This window comes from Parasteatoda tepidariorum, chromosome 7, assembly GCF_982258835.1.
Source record: "Parasteatoda tepidariorum strain Cologne lab strain chromosome 7, Ptep-v5.0, whole genome shotgun sequence".
NCBI lineage: Eukaryota > Metazoa > Arthropoda > Arachnida > Araneae > Theridiidae > Parasteatoda > Parasteatoda tepidariorum.
Genome location: NC_141761.1, coordinates 58747014 through 58762705, shown reverse-complemented (window position 1 = coordinate 58762705; position 15692 = coordinate 58747014). Strand labels below are relative to the sequence as shown.

General features: G+C 26.8%; 1 protein-coding gene across 1 annotated transcript in view; it reads left to right on the top strand.

The window, feature by feature from the left end:
• Window positions 1–338: 338 nt before the first annotated feature.
• The window catches only part of LOC107453803 (kinesin-like protein KIF21A), a 62271-nt gene continuing 46917 nt past the window's right edge, over window positions 339–15692 (top strand). Inside the window, exons 1-7 of the mRNA XM_016070760.4 lie at window positions 339–517; window positions 3117–3296; window positions 4618–4660; window positions 8053–8235; window positions 9237–9293; window positions 11557–11649; window positions 13332–13463. Of these exons, the coding sequence (XP_015926246.2) occupies window positions 483–517; window positions 3117–3296; window positions 4618–4660; window positions 8053–8235; window positions 9237–9293; window positions 11557–11649; window positions 13332–13463 (723 nt within the window). The 5' untranslated portion in view covers window positions 339–482. The remainder of the gene's footprint in view (window positions 518–3116; window positions 3297–4617; window positions 4661–8052; window positions 8236–9236; window positions 9294–11556; window positions 11650–13331; window positions 13464–15692) is intronic.

The following is a 15692-nucleotide window of genomic DNA, read 5'->3' as shown; positions in this document are numbered from 1 at the left end:
GCGAGAATCAAGACAGTGAGACGATTATGACCTATCCGAGTGCTGCGATCGCGAATGCCAGTAATTCACGCAATTCTTAGCCCCTCAAATAGCTCACTAATTTTTATTCTCTGGGAGACGATCGGGAGTGATGAATCGTATATTGCGAAAACAATAATTAAGAAGCACCTAAAGTAAGAACTTTCCAAGAAATCACTTCTATGTTTGAACGTGATGAAAACGAAAACGCACAATTGTTTTTAGTAAAAATAAGACCTTAGTTAAAGCCTTTATTTAAAGCCTATGTTTAGAGGCTATAAGCACAAATTTAATATCTTCAGATTGTTTTATTTCAAAACGAAACTATCTCAGCAAAAATACTGCTCAACTCGTGCTGTTGTCAAATGTATACAAATTTATTTTATTTTTGTTCTGATGAGTGCCTTAAATTTAAATATCCCACCTGTGCAAGAAATGTTCTGTTTCGTACCTCACTATAAAAAATGATAGATGACACAGCTGTCAAAGTAGTGGTTAGGTAATTGAAATCAGTTCTTTTATGCATTTAACTTAAAATTAATTTCTTTAAAACAGTTATTAATCTGCTCCATAAAAGGTAGTAGGAATACTGTAACAATTTTTTTTATGTAGGCGGCTTTGTCTTAACCGAAAATACTTTCTTATTCAAAATTATAAATTTTATATTAATTTCAACTCTTTAGATTGTAAAGTTTTTCATTCAGGCATAAATCGCTTTATTTGATTTTCCTCTTTAATGTTTTTTTTTTCTTCTCCCCTTAATACATAGATTATGTGCATTGATTTGTAATTAATAATTGTTTTCTTCATATTTACGGTAATATTTAAATTTATGAAAAGTATTGCGAAGCAGAATGAAGAAGCAAAATTAATTTTATAATCAGCTAATTATTTAAATTTTATGTAATTAGTATCACAACTTAACAATTAGTTACTTTGCATGTTAAAAAATAAATAAGTAGGAGGCAGTTAGTAAGTTGAATTGTTTTGACTAATATTAATATTTAGGTCATTGAATTTTGTGAAATTTTATTTTAATTGAGTTAGTTCAGTTTCATGGTATTAACGAAAAATATTTAATGTATTTTGTAATAATTTTTGTTTTGGGGATATTTAGATTTCAAATAAAAATGGTTGTGTTTCTATTTTTAGATTTCAATTTAAACTTGTTTTTTCTTTCAAGCTATTTCAAAAATATAGATTCCCCCCCCCCCCCTTTTACATTATGTCAGATATTGCATTGTTTTAAACTTCTCCTCCGAATACTTAGGGGGAAAAATAGTTTGTGACTATGCCTACATGTATGTTTAAAGGTTGTTTTTTTTTGTTGGTAATTTCAGTTCACTATTTTAACTTTATTATTATTTTTATTTTTGTTCGTGGGTGGCAGACTCTACCTGCTAATAATCTTTCACGCAAGAAAGCAATGTTTTCCCCTAAAAGGTCACAGATTTATTAAAGGTTGATTTTCAACATGCTTCGATTTTGTACATTTTTGTTATATTTCGTTAAAAAAAGGCAGATTTTAAAATTCATTGGTTTTTATTTGCAATAGTCACTATATCACTTTTGTTTTTTTAAAAGTTTTAATTGTAGTTTATTCAGATTTAACAGAAACATGTTACCTTCAATACTGAGGGAAAAAATGAAAGAAACTGTTTTTCAAAAGGAAATATTAAATAGTTTTTTTAATTTAAAAATGATTTATAATTGCAATCTGTTTTAATGTAATATTAATTTCAAGGGTTGGCTTTTTAAAACTAAATTATTATTATTATTTTTTTTTTTAAGGAACTGACTTTTTCAAACTAAAATCTTTTTAATAGGTAAATTTTTTATATGTGTAATTTTTTTTTAGTTTGAATATAGTCAAATGAAAAAAAGAAGTATTTTCAAATTTTTTATAATTTGGAGTTTAATTGCTAATGGCAATTTGTATTACTTTAAATAAGCATAAATCTGCAGTTTTATTAAGGTTATGAAGAATACCTATAGAAATACATATGAAGGAAAGATAAATTGAAATGAGCAAATTTAAAATGAAATCCTAAGGTCTCGTAAAAGTGCTTAAAATAAAATAGATCATTACTAATAGATATCTATGAAATGTTTTTTAGTTGTTTAATTACTTTAAATTTGAGGCTTAAAATATTTTTTAACGTTTCGTGTTAAGTAAATAAAAAAAAAACTGGCTTTAACCTAAAGAAAAATGATTTAAACAAAAAGAAAAATTCACTGGTTTTTGGTTTTATTTTTTTATTTGAAAAAAAAACCCCTGTTTTTTCCCAACCTTGTTAATTTTCAAGTTATATATCATTTTTAAATAAGTGTAAATTAAAAGGTAATGAATAGGAAGAAAAATAAATTTAATGAATTTCTTAAGAAATTAAAACAACTGTATAGGGTTCATACTTAATTTGAAGGAAAAATTTGCCTGAGTTCCCTTGATTATCCAGAAGAACAATTTAAGAAAATAATGCACACATCTAAGACAATGTGCCTGTAAAAAATATTTAAGAATAATATTAGCGGGAGGAAAAAACCAATAAAATTTTAAAAGCATGAGAAATTAAGAGTCTTATGCATCAATACAAAATCATTATCATTCCAACTCACTATATGTGATTGTATTATATTGTGACATACAGACATAATTATACACCTACAAATTAAACTCTTAGGTTTCAACAATTTCTAAAATTTTAAAGATTTTCAAACTAAATGCTTTTAATCAATACTGCAAACCTTGAAAAAAAAACTTTAATTTTGCTTTAAAAATACATCTGGATTAAATTTACAATTGTATCCTCAAAGAGTATTTAAAATACTCTCTTAAATAATTTTTTTTATATAACTTCAATATTGCAATAGAAATTAAAAATTTTGTTAAAGTTATTTATATGAGCAAATAGTAATAAAATCAAACTGATAAAACTAAAAAAATTAGGAATTTTTAAAAATTTTTTTTTGGAATTATTCTATAATTTTATATAAATAGTATTTCCCTTGAAATCTAGAAAACTTCAAAACTTAACTCACATGTTGTTTTCTTTTTATTTATTTATTTCTCTTTAGACTAATTTTAATTATTTGTTTAGAATACGTCCACAAATATCTCGGGATATTTTAGATTTGTGTCATGTTTGCACGAAAACTATTCCACATGAGCCTCAAATTTGGATTGGAAATGATAAGTCCTATACCTTTGATCATGTATATGACATGCCAACACCACAAGATGAAATATTTGACTCTGTTGTCAAGGAACTTGTTGACGGGTAAACATAAGGCTTTTCTTATCATGTTTGTATTGTTTTGTCTGAGATTAGAGGTTGGTAAACAATTACATGAGTGTTTTTGTAAATATTGGCTATGATTTTTATTTTAATGATTTTTACAGTTAGCAAAGTAAATTTCTTGGCATTTTTACCTTTTCCCAAGTAATTATTTTACTACAGAATTTGTAACGCTATTTCCTCTAGCACCAAGTTCTCATTAGAATTAACAGCCAAAAAAATATTTTTGAGTAAATAAAAAATAAACTCAAATGAATAAAACACCAAAATGTTTACGACACCAACAGTTTAATAAAAGCTTTTCAGAAAGTCAAGGCAGAAATCTGTCGTGGCAGTTCTTTTTTTATATTTATTTTGATTTCATTACATAATTAAATAAGTATTTTTTGGCAAACAAATTCACATATATTCTTCTCTTAAAAATTAGAGTTTTTCTAAGCATGGAATATATTCAAGGAGTTAAAGTTACTTTTTAGCTTTCTTTGTGTTTCTCATTGCAAATAATTTCTTAAAGTTAATTTTAAATTCTTAATTGTATGAATTTATAATTGTATTGTATATTTTGTGAAAACTTTCTATGTAATTCTTAACTCTAATTTTCAGTATCCCGTAACTAATATTAAGTGACTTCCAGATATCGGATGTCAGCATGAGCTTTATTCTAAATTCTAAAGTTCTTTGTTTTGTTCAAAATAGTGCATTAGTTGAAAAATGGTTCTTAGCTTGTGGTCAACCAAAGGAGTTTTAATTACTGAAACAAAATTCGGTTTACCTTTAAAAAACTTTATATTTGAAAATGATTTGGAAGACCTATAATTTGAAATAAGAAATCTACCGAAATAAAAATTGGAACTCTGTGTATTTTGTTTCATAATCATTGCAAAATAGTAAAAACACAGGTGGTTGAAATTTTAAAAATTGTCAAAAAGAGAGTTTATTCAGCTAAGCACATTATATGAATATCAACTAAAATTATCGTCAAATGAATATTATAAATATACCAAAAATTATCTGAGAAAGTGTATTGTTTAAAAAAAAAAAAAATTCCTTGAAATAAAGAATAGTTTCTCAAATGTTGGAATTTAAGTATTCATTCCAAACCTGATACTTTAGTTTTATAAATTTTTCAAACAGCTCATGAACATTTAGATATCTTTTTGAAATTTATGTTTTAGAAAAATATTTATTTGAATTTAAAGTACAAATTGTATAATTAATAAAGAAACATAATGACTGTTTCATATTAAACTGTATACTATTATTTTCCGATGACTTAAATTATTACTATTCTTTTTTTTATTAGCTGTTTTGATGGTTACAATGCTACAGTTTTGGCATACGGACAGGTAAGTGTTTTCAGCATTCTATTATTGATTACTGCTGACCAGTCTCGATTTATTGTCCCCCATCTTTCGTTTTCTCGAATGTATCATCTTGTTTTAATGATTCCATAACAAATGCTGTTCTTCTTGTGTTAATAATACTAATTTTGACCGGTTTTGTAACTAGCAGATTTCCAAGTTTATCGTTCAATAATTCTACTGCCATTTAAAAAAAAGAAAAGAAGGGAAGTTATATTGTAAAAAAACAATTACTCTTGATGTTAATGATGAAGCAGAAAATAGGATTTTCAAACATTCTGGAAAAAATTCTTCAACCTTCATGTTTGATGTGTATGCATCAGTAGATGAAAATATTGAAACTTGTGTTGTTTTCAACTCAGAATAAAATGGTTGCAGAAGCTGAAAAAGTGTAAAATAATACTGGGAGGTTTCTGCTATCGGGCTCATTATAGAGTACATAGTTTCTAATCATCGTTATACAGTGGAATCCTGATTTTATGTTAAAAGATGCATGCAGAGCCTGACTATGGCAGGGGCATGTGGGGCAGTTGCCCCAAGCCCCCATATTAGGGGGAGCCTCCAAATCCAATAAAGAATTTATTTTATGTTTAATTCTTTATTGTACTTTTTTAAACAAAATATCAGTACAGTGTAAAATTCATAAGCTTTATGTTAGCTTCTTCATTAATCTATCATATGAACACAAGAAATCTATATTTTGTAAATCCATGGCTTTTTAGGGTGGAATTCAGCTAAATTTTCGCAATTACGATGAACAAATTTGGCCAATGAAAAGCCTGTATTTTTTTACATCCCTAAATTTATATACCTTCATAAAGTTTGGTTCTTCATTACTGAATTAGTGAAGCAGAGAGGGCCCCAAAGGAAGTTTTTGCCCCAGGACCTGAACGTATGAAGCGAGATGAACTACTCGAAAACTCTTACGCAATGAACGACTAGAAAAATGTGTAATGTTTACCTATTTTATGTAATCTATTATGTGTAATCTTAACCTATTTTTAGATATATCCCCCTCAATATTTACTATTGTTTGCAAAACAAGAGTTTTTATGCTTTTAAACACTTGATCAAGTATGGGTACATCCGGTGATATTTTTTGCTCATCTTCTTTGTTTTCATCACTGTCATCAGGAACAGGCATTAAATTATATGTCGAAAGAATTGAAAAATTTTCAGTCTGTATTCACATCATCAATTTCAGTAGATCTTCAAACATGATATTTTATTCCGAAAGACGTATTTTCTTGTTGCATACTGAGAAGCATTTAACCCAATTTTAACGCATTTTAGTCAATACCGTCAAAATCAAAATCAGTTCTCCGAGAATATTTATTTTTGCTTTAGAAGCATCTTGCAGATCAGCTGAATCAAGAAAAAGAAATGATTACCTTACTAGCTGTTTAGTGTAAAATTTTATAAATGATTGAATAAATGCTATAAATGATTGGATAATTTCGGTAGCGCTTCGCGCTGTCGTGCCACAGGTCCCAGGTTCGATCCTCGGGCCGGGCAAGGTTGACTCAGCCTTTCATCCCTTCAGTGGGTCGATAAATGAGTACCAAGCATGCTTGGGAACTAAACACTGGGGGTTCCGCGTTCGGCTGACCACCTGACCGGAACATCTGCTCCTGCACCCCAGAGCCCAAGGTCAAGAAAACTGAGATGGGCACAGTAGGCCTTGGCCCTCTATGGGCTGCCGCGCCACTGAGTTTTGAGATTGGATAATTTCAAGATTCAAAGGTTAAAGTTTGCTGGAAAAATTTCCACTCTCTAATTTTAAAATTTAAGCTCCAATACTTTCTTTAACCACTGTCCACTCCTCATCCCTTCTGATTTTGATGACTAATGGGGGATCTCCCCTCTCACAGACAAAAAGATAAGATAGAATAGAAAGTGTGCCAGAAAAGCTGCAAACAGCTAATAAACAAGTCTCGTTAGAAAAATAAAATAAAAAAGAAAGAAAAAGTTTATGCGAAAATAATGCATAAACTTGATTTGTTAGAAAAACGTAAGATGCAGGATTTTCTAAAAAAAAGGGTAATGTAAAATCTCCTATACATAATCACTATAGACAATTTTTATGAAAATTTCCTTTAACAGTACACCAGAAAATGATGTAGGAAGCGGGATAATGCTCGAAATAGACAACATAAAACCAGAGTTCTACTGTATAATGCTTGATGGTTCAAAAGTTATATTGCCTGATACGCAAAATATTTCAATTGAACTTATATTTTTTATCTTTTCATGCCTGGTTGGGTATGTAAATATTTAAACAGAAGTACACACATAATAAAGTTTAATGAGTAAAATTAGGACTTATAATTTATTTATTTTTATCATGCCCTAACTTTGTATTTTTAAGTTTTAATCTTATTTAAGCATAGTTTTAGATTAATTTTCAAATTGAGATTATCGTTCATTATGTTATCATTAAAATATTATCAAAATGTTCTGACATAAAATTATAATAACTGTATATTTTATTAATAAAATGATATTAATTAAAAAAAAAATTGTAACTGTCTCATAATTGTATTTTTTTATGTCACATAAACAGATATGCATAATATATACCAACGCTCGAAAAATTTGACATTATCACAAAAATTCTTATAGCATTACTCAAAACTAAAAAAAAAAAAGGATTAAGCCTTCAAAATTGTATTTGACTTTCAGACACAGACAATTGAACAGACAGCAGTGATTTCTACAAAAATATTTATTAAATGCTTGCATTGAAATGTTTTTGAATGATTTAGGTTTTAGATGCACAAGGAAAGCCAAGTAAGACATGAAATAGAGTAAGTCAACTAGGTTTATAACATCAAAAAGCTGCTAAATTTAAAGAAATATATGTTGATATGTACAATAATCAATATAGAGTTTTAAAGCAATTAAAAACTTAGTGATTTTCGAATAAATTTCATCAAAAATAGATCGTGACGAAATGGCTGAAATTTACTACACATGTCAATAAATCGCTTGTAGAAGGTATTTTAATTAAGAGTTTTGTTTGCAGAAAGTTTTTATTTTCATCTTAGTCCGTACATGAGTGAAATCTGTGTAAATTTATTTATTTAATTTTAGTTTTAAAATATGATAATAATTCAAAAAATGCTTCTGGGTTATTTTTTAAAATTACTAAGTAATGAATTGAGACATTTTGAATGGAAGCACATTGTGAAATTGTATTTTAATGTTATATTTTCTTGATATTGATTATATATATTGATATAAATATTATATTGATATAAATATATATAGATTATTATACTGATATAAATAATAACTAAACTTTGTGTTAAATTTGTACTTTTAGTAACTTTGATTTTTTTTTATTTGAATTTTTTTTAATAATTTCTTTCTAACAGACAGGATCTGGAAAAACATATACTATGGGTACTGGTTTTGACAACAGCTTTAATCTCGATGAAAGAGGCATTATTCCGCGAGCTGTTGAGCACTTATTTAAGACAATCAGTGATATACAAGAAAAGGAAAAAGAAAAAGGATGCACACCACCTGAATTCAATGTTCATGCACAGTTTATGGAAGTTAGTATAAAACGACAACTTTTCATTAAAGATAATTTTTTCTCCCAAATATATACCATATATTTTTTCAATAAAAATATTCAGTCATTTTTTTTAATATAATTTTTTATACAATTTTTTTGTAATTTTTTTTTCTAGGAATTGTTATTTTACTCTTATCTGTGTAATTTTTTTTTGTTATCAAGTTTTGGAAAATATCACATTATTTTATCCACATTAAAATGTTATTAATGTAAAAAACTTCAGAAACATCAATTCTTAAACTTTAGCATTAACTACTGTATATGCACATCACTTAACATTTCTTGTACATAATTATTTTTTATTTTTATTTTATATTTTTATAAATTTAATCTTTCAGTTTGCCTTACTTATAAGTGTCTTGAAATATCTAAGTAATAATTTATAATTAGAGCAATTAATGTACTTAAGGTAAATTATTTTATTTTTTCTTTTGTAATCTATATTTTTCATTCTAATATTTTACTATTAATTATTAACTTTATTATAATATTTTTCCATTGTCAAACAAATGAATCTCTGTAAAAAATGGACATTTTAGAAAGAAGTTTGTTAAAATGTATAAAAGCTTAATAATTCAACACTCTACTGAAACAAATTAGCAGATAAATGTTTGTTCTCAAAACGTTCTTAGTATTGAAATTTGCTCTATTGTATTTTGAAGCTCAAAATTGACGTATACTCCAGCCGACTCATTCACAGAAAATACTATATATTGTTTTCTTTCTTATATATCAGCAAATCAAATTCTTCATTAAGAGAAGAGTGGGCAAAAAACCAGTATAAGGTAGTGGTGTAGATAAAATCTGGATCTGATTTATGAATTTAGTAATGTTAATTATATTTCTCTTAATATTAACTATTCAGTGTATAAATATAAATTATTTTTCTCAGTAATGAGAAAAATAATCTATATTAATATTTGATGTATTTGTTTAAGAAATAAAAATAATTTTCAAATCTTTTAAAACATTTTTTAGCTGTACAATGAAGAAGTTATTGATCTATTAGATACTGCTAGAGAATTAGATAATAAAGTACGTATTCTGATCTGTTTGATTTGTTTCAATTTGTTAATTATTATCATTAATTTTATTTTTTAGTGAAGTATTTTTTTAAAACTAATTTTTGTATCTTTTATTTCTTATTTCATGAGTTAATTCAAACACCAATAAAACTTGACAAATTTCAGTTAATCATTAAATAAAGATGTGGCAGCATTTGAGGTGCTTCTTTATTAAAAAAAATTATTCAAAAGTACTAAGTGTTGATGATGGTGCTGTTACAAATCAAAAAAGATGAAAACACTAACTGTAAATTAAAATAAATTTCAAAATTTTCTTTGAAACATGAATTAATTTTTCTTTTAGTTTTATTTTCCATACTTAATAAATGTAGCTTATTATCCAAAAAATTTATTTTACAGAATAATTTCATTCATTTAAATTTAAAATGAAAAAAATTTAAAAGCAATTTAATTTGTGCTGGATCATTATCGAGCTAAACATTCTCCAGGGACAGAATTACAAATGTTTTGTGGGTTTTGTCAAAAATAAACAACTCTCACTGGTTTAACTATTACCATTTTTTTAAAAGGAGAAATAATTTTATTTTGCAAAATAAATTTTTTTATTTCCTTTGAGCTGCACAATCAGTCTTCCCGATGAGTAGACCTAGTGCGTTCTCCAGAAGTGGTATCCACTCTTTCAGGACCACCACAATGGGTGAGATACCGTTGGCCATGTTAATTTGGACGTCTAGTTCTGTCACACTAGATGGCAGCACCGAGACTCTGAAGACCGAGAAATAAAATTGAAAGATATTTAAATACCAAATTATATTTAAATAACAAATTATAGTTAAGTATCAAATTATGTTTCGATATTTACATAATGAAATAAAAAACAATTATTCACAATGTATAAAATTGTTGTTGCAAGGACATAATCATTCTGCAAGGGCGATAACGTAATTATTCTGCAACTTATGATTCAGCTTATATCACTTTCTGCTTAAGGGAATACATCATACTTATTTGTCATTCCATGTATCATCAAGTGTTTCTGATTTTTTTGCTGTTGTTTCTAAATAGTTGGTTGTGTTCTTTCAAAGTCAAGCAATACTAAGCTGTTAATCTTAATGTTTGCATAAAGATTTAGATATTAGGGGTTTAACTTTCTCATTATTTGCAGTATTATAACTCATTATATTTCATCAGTGATGCAGCACACTTTGAATTGGGCCTTATTGAGGGATTTTATGTTATAACCTCAAGTCACCTAAGTGGTTGACCTCTAATATTATTAGCTGACACAGAATTTGTGAACTTGTCATTTAATTGAGTATGTTTCATTTTGTCTAAATAATTGCCCTAACCATCCTATTCTGTAGTTTTTTATGATATTCATAATATCAGTTTGACTGTAGAACCAGTAAATTTTATAATTGAACTTTGAGTCGTAGTCAATTCTCACAAATTCCACCAAATAATTTTTAAAGAGTATTTTTACTTACTCTTAAACTCTTATTTAAGAGCTTATGTCTTCACATGTTAGAAACATAATTTTAGGATCAAGGAGTGGTGTGTAAATATTAAGGAAATGAATTGAAATGGTCATATGCATAACATTTTCTGTATTATTTATAACTTTGTTTACACTCCACTTAAAATTAACATTTCCTTATTTGAAATGTAATAGTGTTGAAATCATTGGTTCAAATCATTAATCATTATTGAAAACTAGATGCAAAATCAATTAGAAATTCGGTAACACTAGCACTATCTTAAGAATTACTTGTAACTTGTATTGATTATGAAATTCTAGGGGCTCTGTGAGGAAAAGTAATAGATTCCAATGGTAAATAGATGGACAGTAAAGGAAATAAATGTGTAAAAAAATGAATGTTTGAATAATATTTTTTTAAATTTATTAAATTACTTTTTGGATGAGAAATCTGTTACTTTAATAGTCTGCTCACTAGAGACTTTGATCATTAGAGGGAAAAAATGTATTATGTCATTAATTATTCCAAACTATTATTTTGATCAAATTGAGTGCACATGCATATATTCAGAAATAAGTCATTTTTTGTTATATGTGTGGCAATATATTGGAAATTTTTTTTTATAATTAATCTTATATATTTATTTAGTATTTTAGAGTATTTAAATTCCCTCTATTCTCATGTTTTAATAATTAAATATATGACTTTCTGTTATTGATTTAATTAAAAATCATATTATATTTTAAATAATATTATATTATGAGTCATAAAATGTGAATATTTTTATTCCTTTAGACGAAAAGAACTCATGTTCGTATACACGAAGATGCTGATGGCAAAATTTATACCCATGGTGTAATTGCTCAGTGTGTTACAAATGTACAAGAGGTGAGTTAGTTTATAAATTCATACCAATTTTTTAACTTACCAATTCAGTTGAATTAAGGACCCTTACCAATTCAGGACCCAAAGTTTTTCAGAACATAAGCTTTTGCAAACATTAAATTGTTTTGTTTATATTTCCATTAATCATTTTTATTTGATAAATTTATATATATAATTATTACAAAATATGTGTTCATGCTTTGTGTTGTCATTTATTGTTATATGTTTTTAATAACATGCTATTTTTATGTTATCCGACTGATACTGTTTAATCAGAAACAATATTAACAATTATTTAAAAGGTTTTTTATTTGTATATGTAAAAATCCAAAATAATAATTTTTTTTTTAAACTTTTTGTTTTATCCTGATATTGGTTAATTTAAAAGTTTCTGAGTGAGAGTTTTTCTTTTTAAAAAATAAAAAAAAAAAAAGTTTAATAGATATTTCAGAAAGCATTTGTACCAAAACTCTTTTTGGGATTTGAAATTAAAAATAATAATGGTTATAAAAGTATTGGTGTGTTTATTTCTTACATTTAAGTGTAAAGTTATTTTTTAGAATGAGTTGAAAAACATCACATCATTATATGATATTAAATATTACACTTTATTCATTTGATTCCTTTCAATTGCAATGACAGAAAAGTATACAAAAATTTAATTTCAACTTCATTTTACTTTGTGTAAATTTTTAAGATTTTTGTAGTTGTTAAAATTTTTGTATATTAGAATCTAAAAGATTCAACTGTATTATAGATTCACCTGTATTGTTAGTGCTATGTTAGTTTTTTTCTGAGAAGAACAATATGTTTCCCAGATCATGTCATAACTTTAATTTTGCATCCCATCAATGATTTTTAGTGCATTTGATGCAATAGGGAGCATAAACAGAGTCACTGCTTAGAGAATGTAATAAATTATTAGTGTTATTTATGCACCTGCTTGAAAAAATTTAAAAATGAAAAAGGTGGTTTAGGTCAAATAATCTTGCAATTTTAATCCTCTGTAAACAGACATTAAATAATCAGGGTGGGAGCTAATAAACCTATCAATTTATTTTCAATTGACAATGTATAATTGATTATATTTTATTTAAAAAAATTTTAAATTTTAGTGAGAAAAAATTAAAATACCCATGGTTAAAATAGAAATTTCCAATTGTTTTTGTTTATAAATTCAAACTAAAATGTATCTGAGATTTGACTAAATTTATTTAAGCTCTAACATGAAAATTGTGATCACTAAATATCAAGAGATCATTCAGAATAAAATTTTTCTTAGCATTAACTGAAAAGTTTGTTAAAATATTTATTATTAAAGAAACTTTAGTTTCTAGTTTTAACTGTTATAATAAATATGAGTCTTTATGAGGTATTTTATTTTAGTTACTATTCAGGCTAATGTAACAAGCTCTCCTCTCCCCCCCCCACTACAGCGCCTCTGGCGGTGAACTAAGACAGTCTGCCAGGAACCGCCGTAAAGTACGGATGTTTAATTCGAGCCCAAAACCCCCTTCTTCCAAATTCTTGTATTTTTTTTTATCCTTGTTTTATTTTTATGTGTTTTGTCCTTTTCAATAAATATTTAGAGTTAGATAATTTTTAGTCTTTCATTATTTATGTGAATTGGTAGAAATACAAATAAACCAGGACTTCCCCTACACTAACTATTTTAACTATTTCAGGCTCTACATTGTCTAAAAATTGGTTCATTATCCAGAACAACTGCAAGTACAGGCATGAACACTCAGTCTTCCAGGTCACATGCTATATTTACTCTTCACATTAAACAACAGAGAATGACTAAATCTGGCAGGGTAAGTTGAATTTATTATTTCAAAGTAAAATTGGTGTTGTAAAATATAGTTGTAGTAGTATAATATATAGTTGTTGTAATCGTTGGCGTTCTACATTACTAATTTTCTTAGTAACTAATTTTATAGTGTAACTAATGATAATTTTATAGTATAACTAATTTTCTTAGTTATAAGTAGGTTTATCCTATACTTAGATACAATATTAATCCTTCAAGTGATATGCATTCTGAGCAAAATTGTAAAGAAGTTTCCTTGTTTCGTACATGTTTTTAACCGTACAAAAAACAGTTTTTTATTGTAGGAAATCCATCAACTTTAAGTTTGGTTAAAGCTGGAACTAAGACTCTGGTTATAAAATTTGTTAGAAAGTGAGAAAACTATTTACAGTAATTTCGCAGGGAATAGCCACCCTGGTTTATACGCTGCACTTGTAAAATTTGATAAAGAGTGAAAATTTTTTCATCATAAAGGCCACACCATCATATTTGATGGTGCGGCTTACAAAATGTGATCTCCCACGAAATTATACTGCCTGAACAATTGCAAACACATCTCTTTCAAATAACAAGTTCAATGCAAAATTAATGACTAAACATTTAAAAATCATTGAAATAATTATTAAGTATACGATAAATTAATATATGCAATCTTACTTAAGATCAGAAATTATGTATTTCGATAATTTTCATCATAACTTTTCAAATGTATGCAAAATTGTGCTGTGTACAATTATGCGCAATTCAAATGCAACGCTATCGCAAACACATTACATTAATGAATACCAATTTAAAATAATCTAATTTTATGAAAACAAAGTTTACAAGAACCTAAATGTAATAAGAATAAGCTATCAAAATATAATAAATTGATAATAAGAATCTTACTAGATGTAAAATTGTACCATATAGAAAAATCCCGATCGCATCACCTTGCTTTATCGGAATTTGGTTTGAAAGATCTAAATATTATAAAATCAAATGATTAAAAAGGTAAAAATCCTTACAATAATTCACAAAAATATTAATAATAATTGAATAAAATAAATCTTGTTTTGTGCAAAACTGTACTACACAAAACAATCATGAACGCATCCCTTTCTTTTTACTAAGTTTTTAATTTCTAAAATTTTAACCTATCAAATGATACAGCTAAAATCTTTAAAATAGTTTTGAAATAATACATAGATATAAAAAATAAACAAATAATCTCGTTTTGCACAAAATTTAAACATAAAATGGTCGCAAACTCATAATTTCTTTTATAATTAATTTATAGTATCACAGTTATAAATAAATCAAATGATTGATTAAACAACTAAAATTTGTTAAAATAAACATTAAATATAGAATAAATAAAAAAAGTAGTTCACGCATTCCTCTTTTATCCAGGTTCTCATCATGTTGAATTATTTTGCTCAAACATCTCTAAATTTTGAAATCGTATATTTCCGAGTCTTTGAAATTTGCGATAAAATTACAAGTAAAATGATGAAGTTTAGCTTCAGCTGAAAGTGGGGATAAACTTGACCTTCAAGATTTAATTAAGCATTTATATTTAAGCATTAAGATTACATTTAAGCATATCAACCTCACTTGTTTGTTGTTGGGAATGAATTTTTTGGCATATTTTTCTGTCACTTTTCTTTCTTTGACACCTGCAGCAGGAGAAAAGGGAATTGCTAGAGATTATTCGCGGGGTGACTTTGGGAGGGAAATTTATCAACCAAAATTTGTTGCTTGAAAAGGAGAGCGTCTGTTCCGCTATTGTTGCATTCTTGCAAACTGTTTTTCTCCTGCATTGTTAATTCTTTAACTTATTATTGATCATAAATTATAAAAATAAATCATTGCAAAAGATAAAAATGTGAAGAGTTATAGGGAAATTTTGCAGAATCAATTCATTAAAATATTATTTTCAAGCTCAAGTAGTAGTGGAAAAAAAAGGCCAACGGATAGACCGCCCTATTAGTTTCGCCGCACATATCATAAAAGGCTTCTCGTATCTCTGTAAAATTACGATACTAATAAAATCCTTGTTATAGTTATTCATCTTCTTGAAGATTTTATTTAGAAAGTTTTTTTTTTAGTTTTTACAGAAACGTTATTTATTTTAGAATTTTTAGACAAGATTCTAAATTTTGGGTTTAGTCATTTCTTGATATAATGACCCCTGTGGTCCCCCAAAAAATATTTAATAACATAATATAAACTCCTTTTTTGATTGATGCGA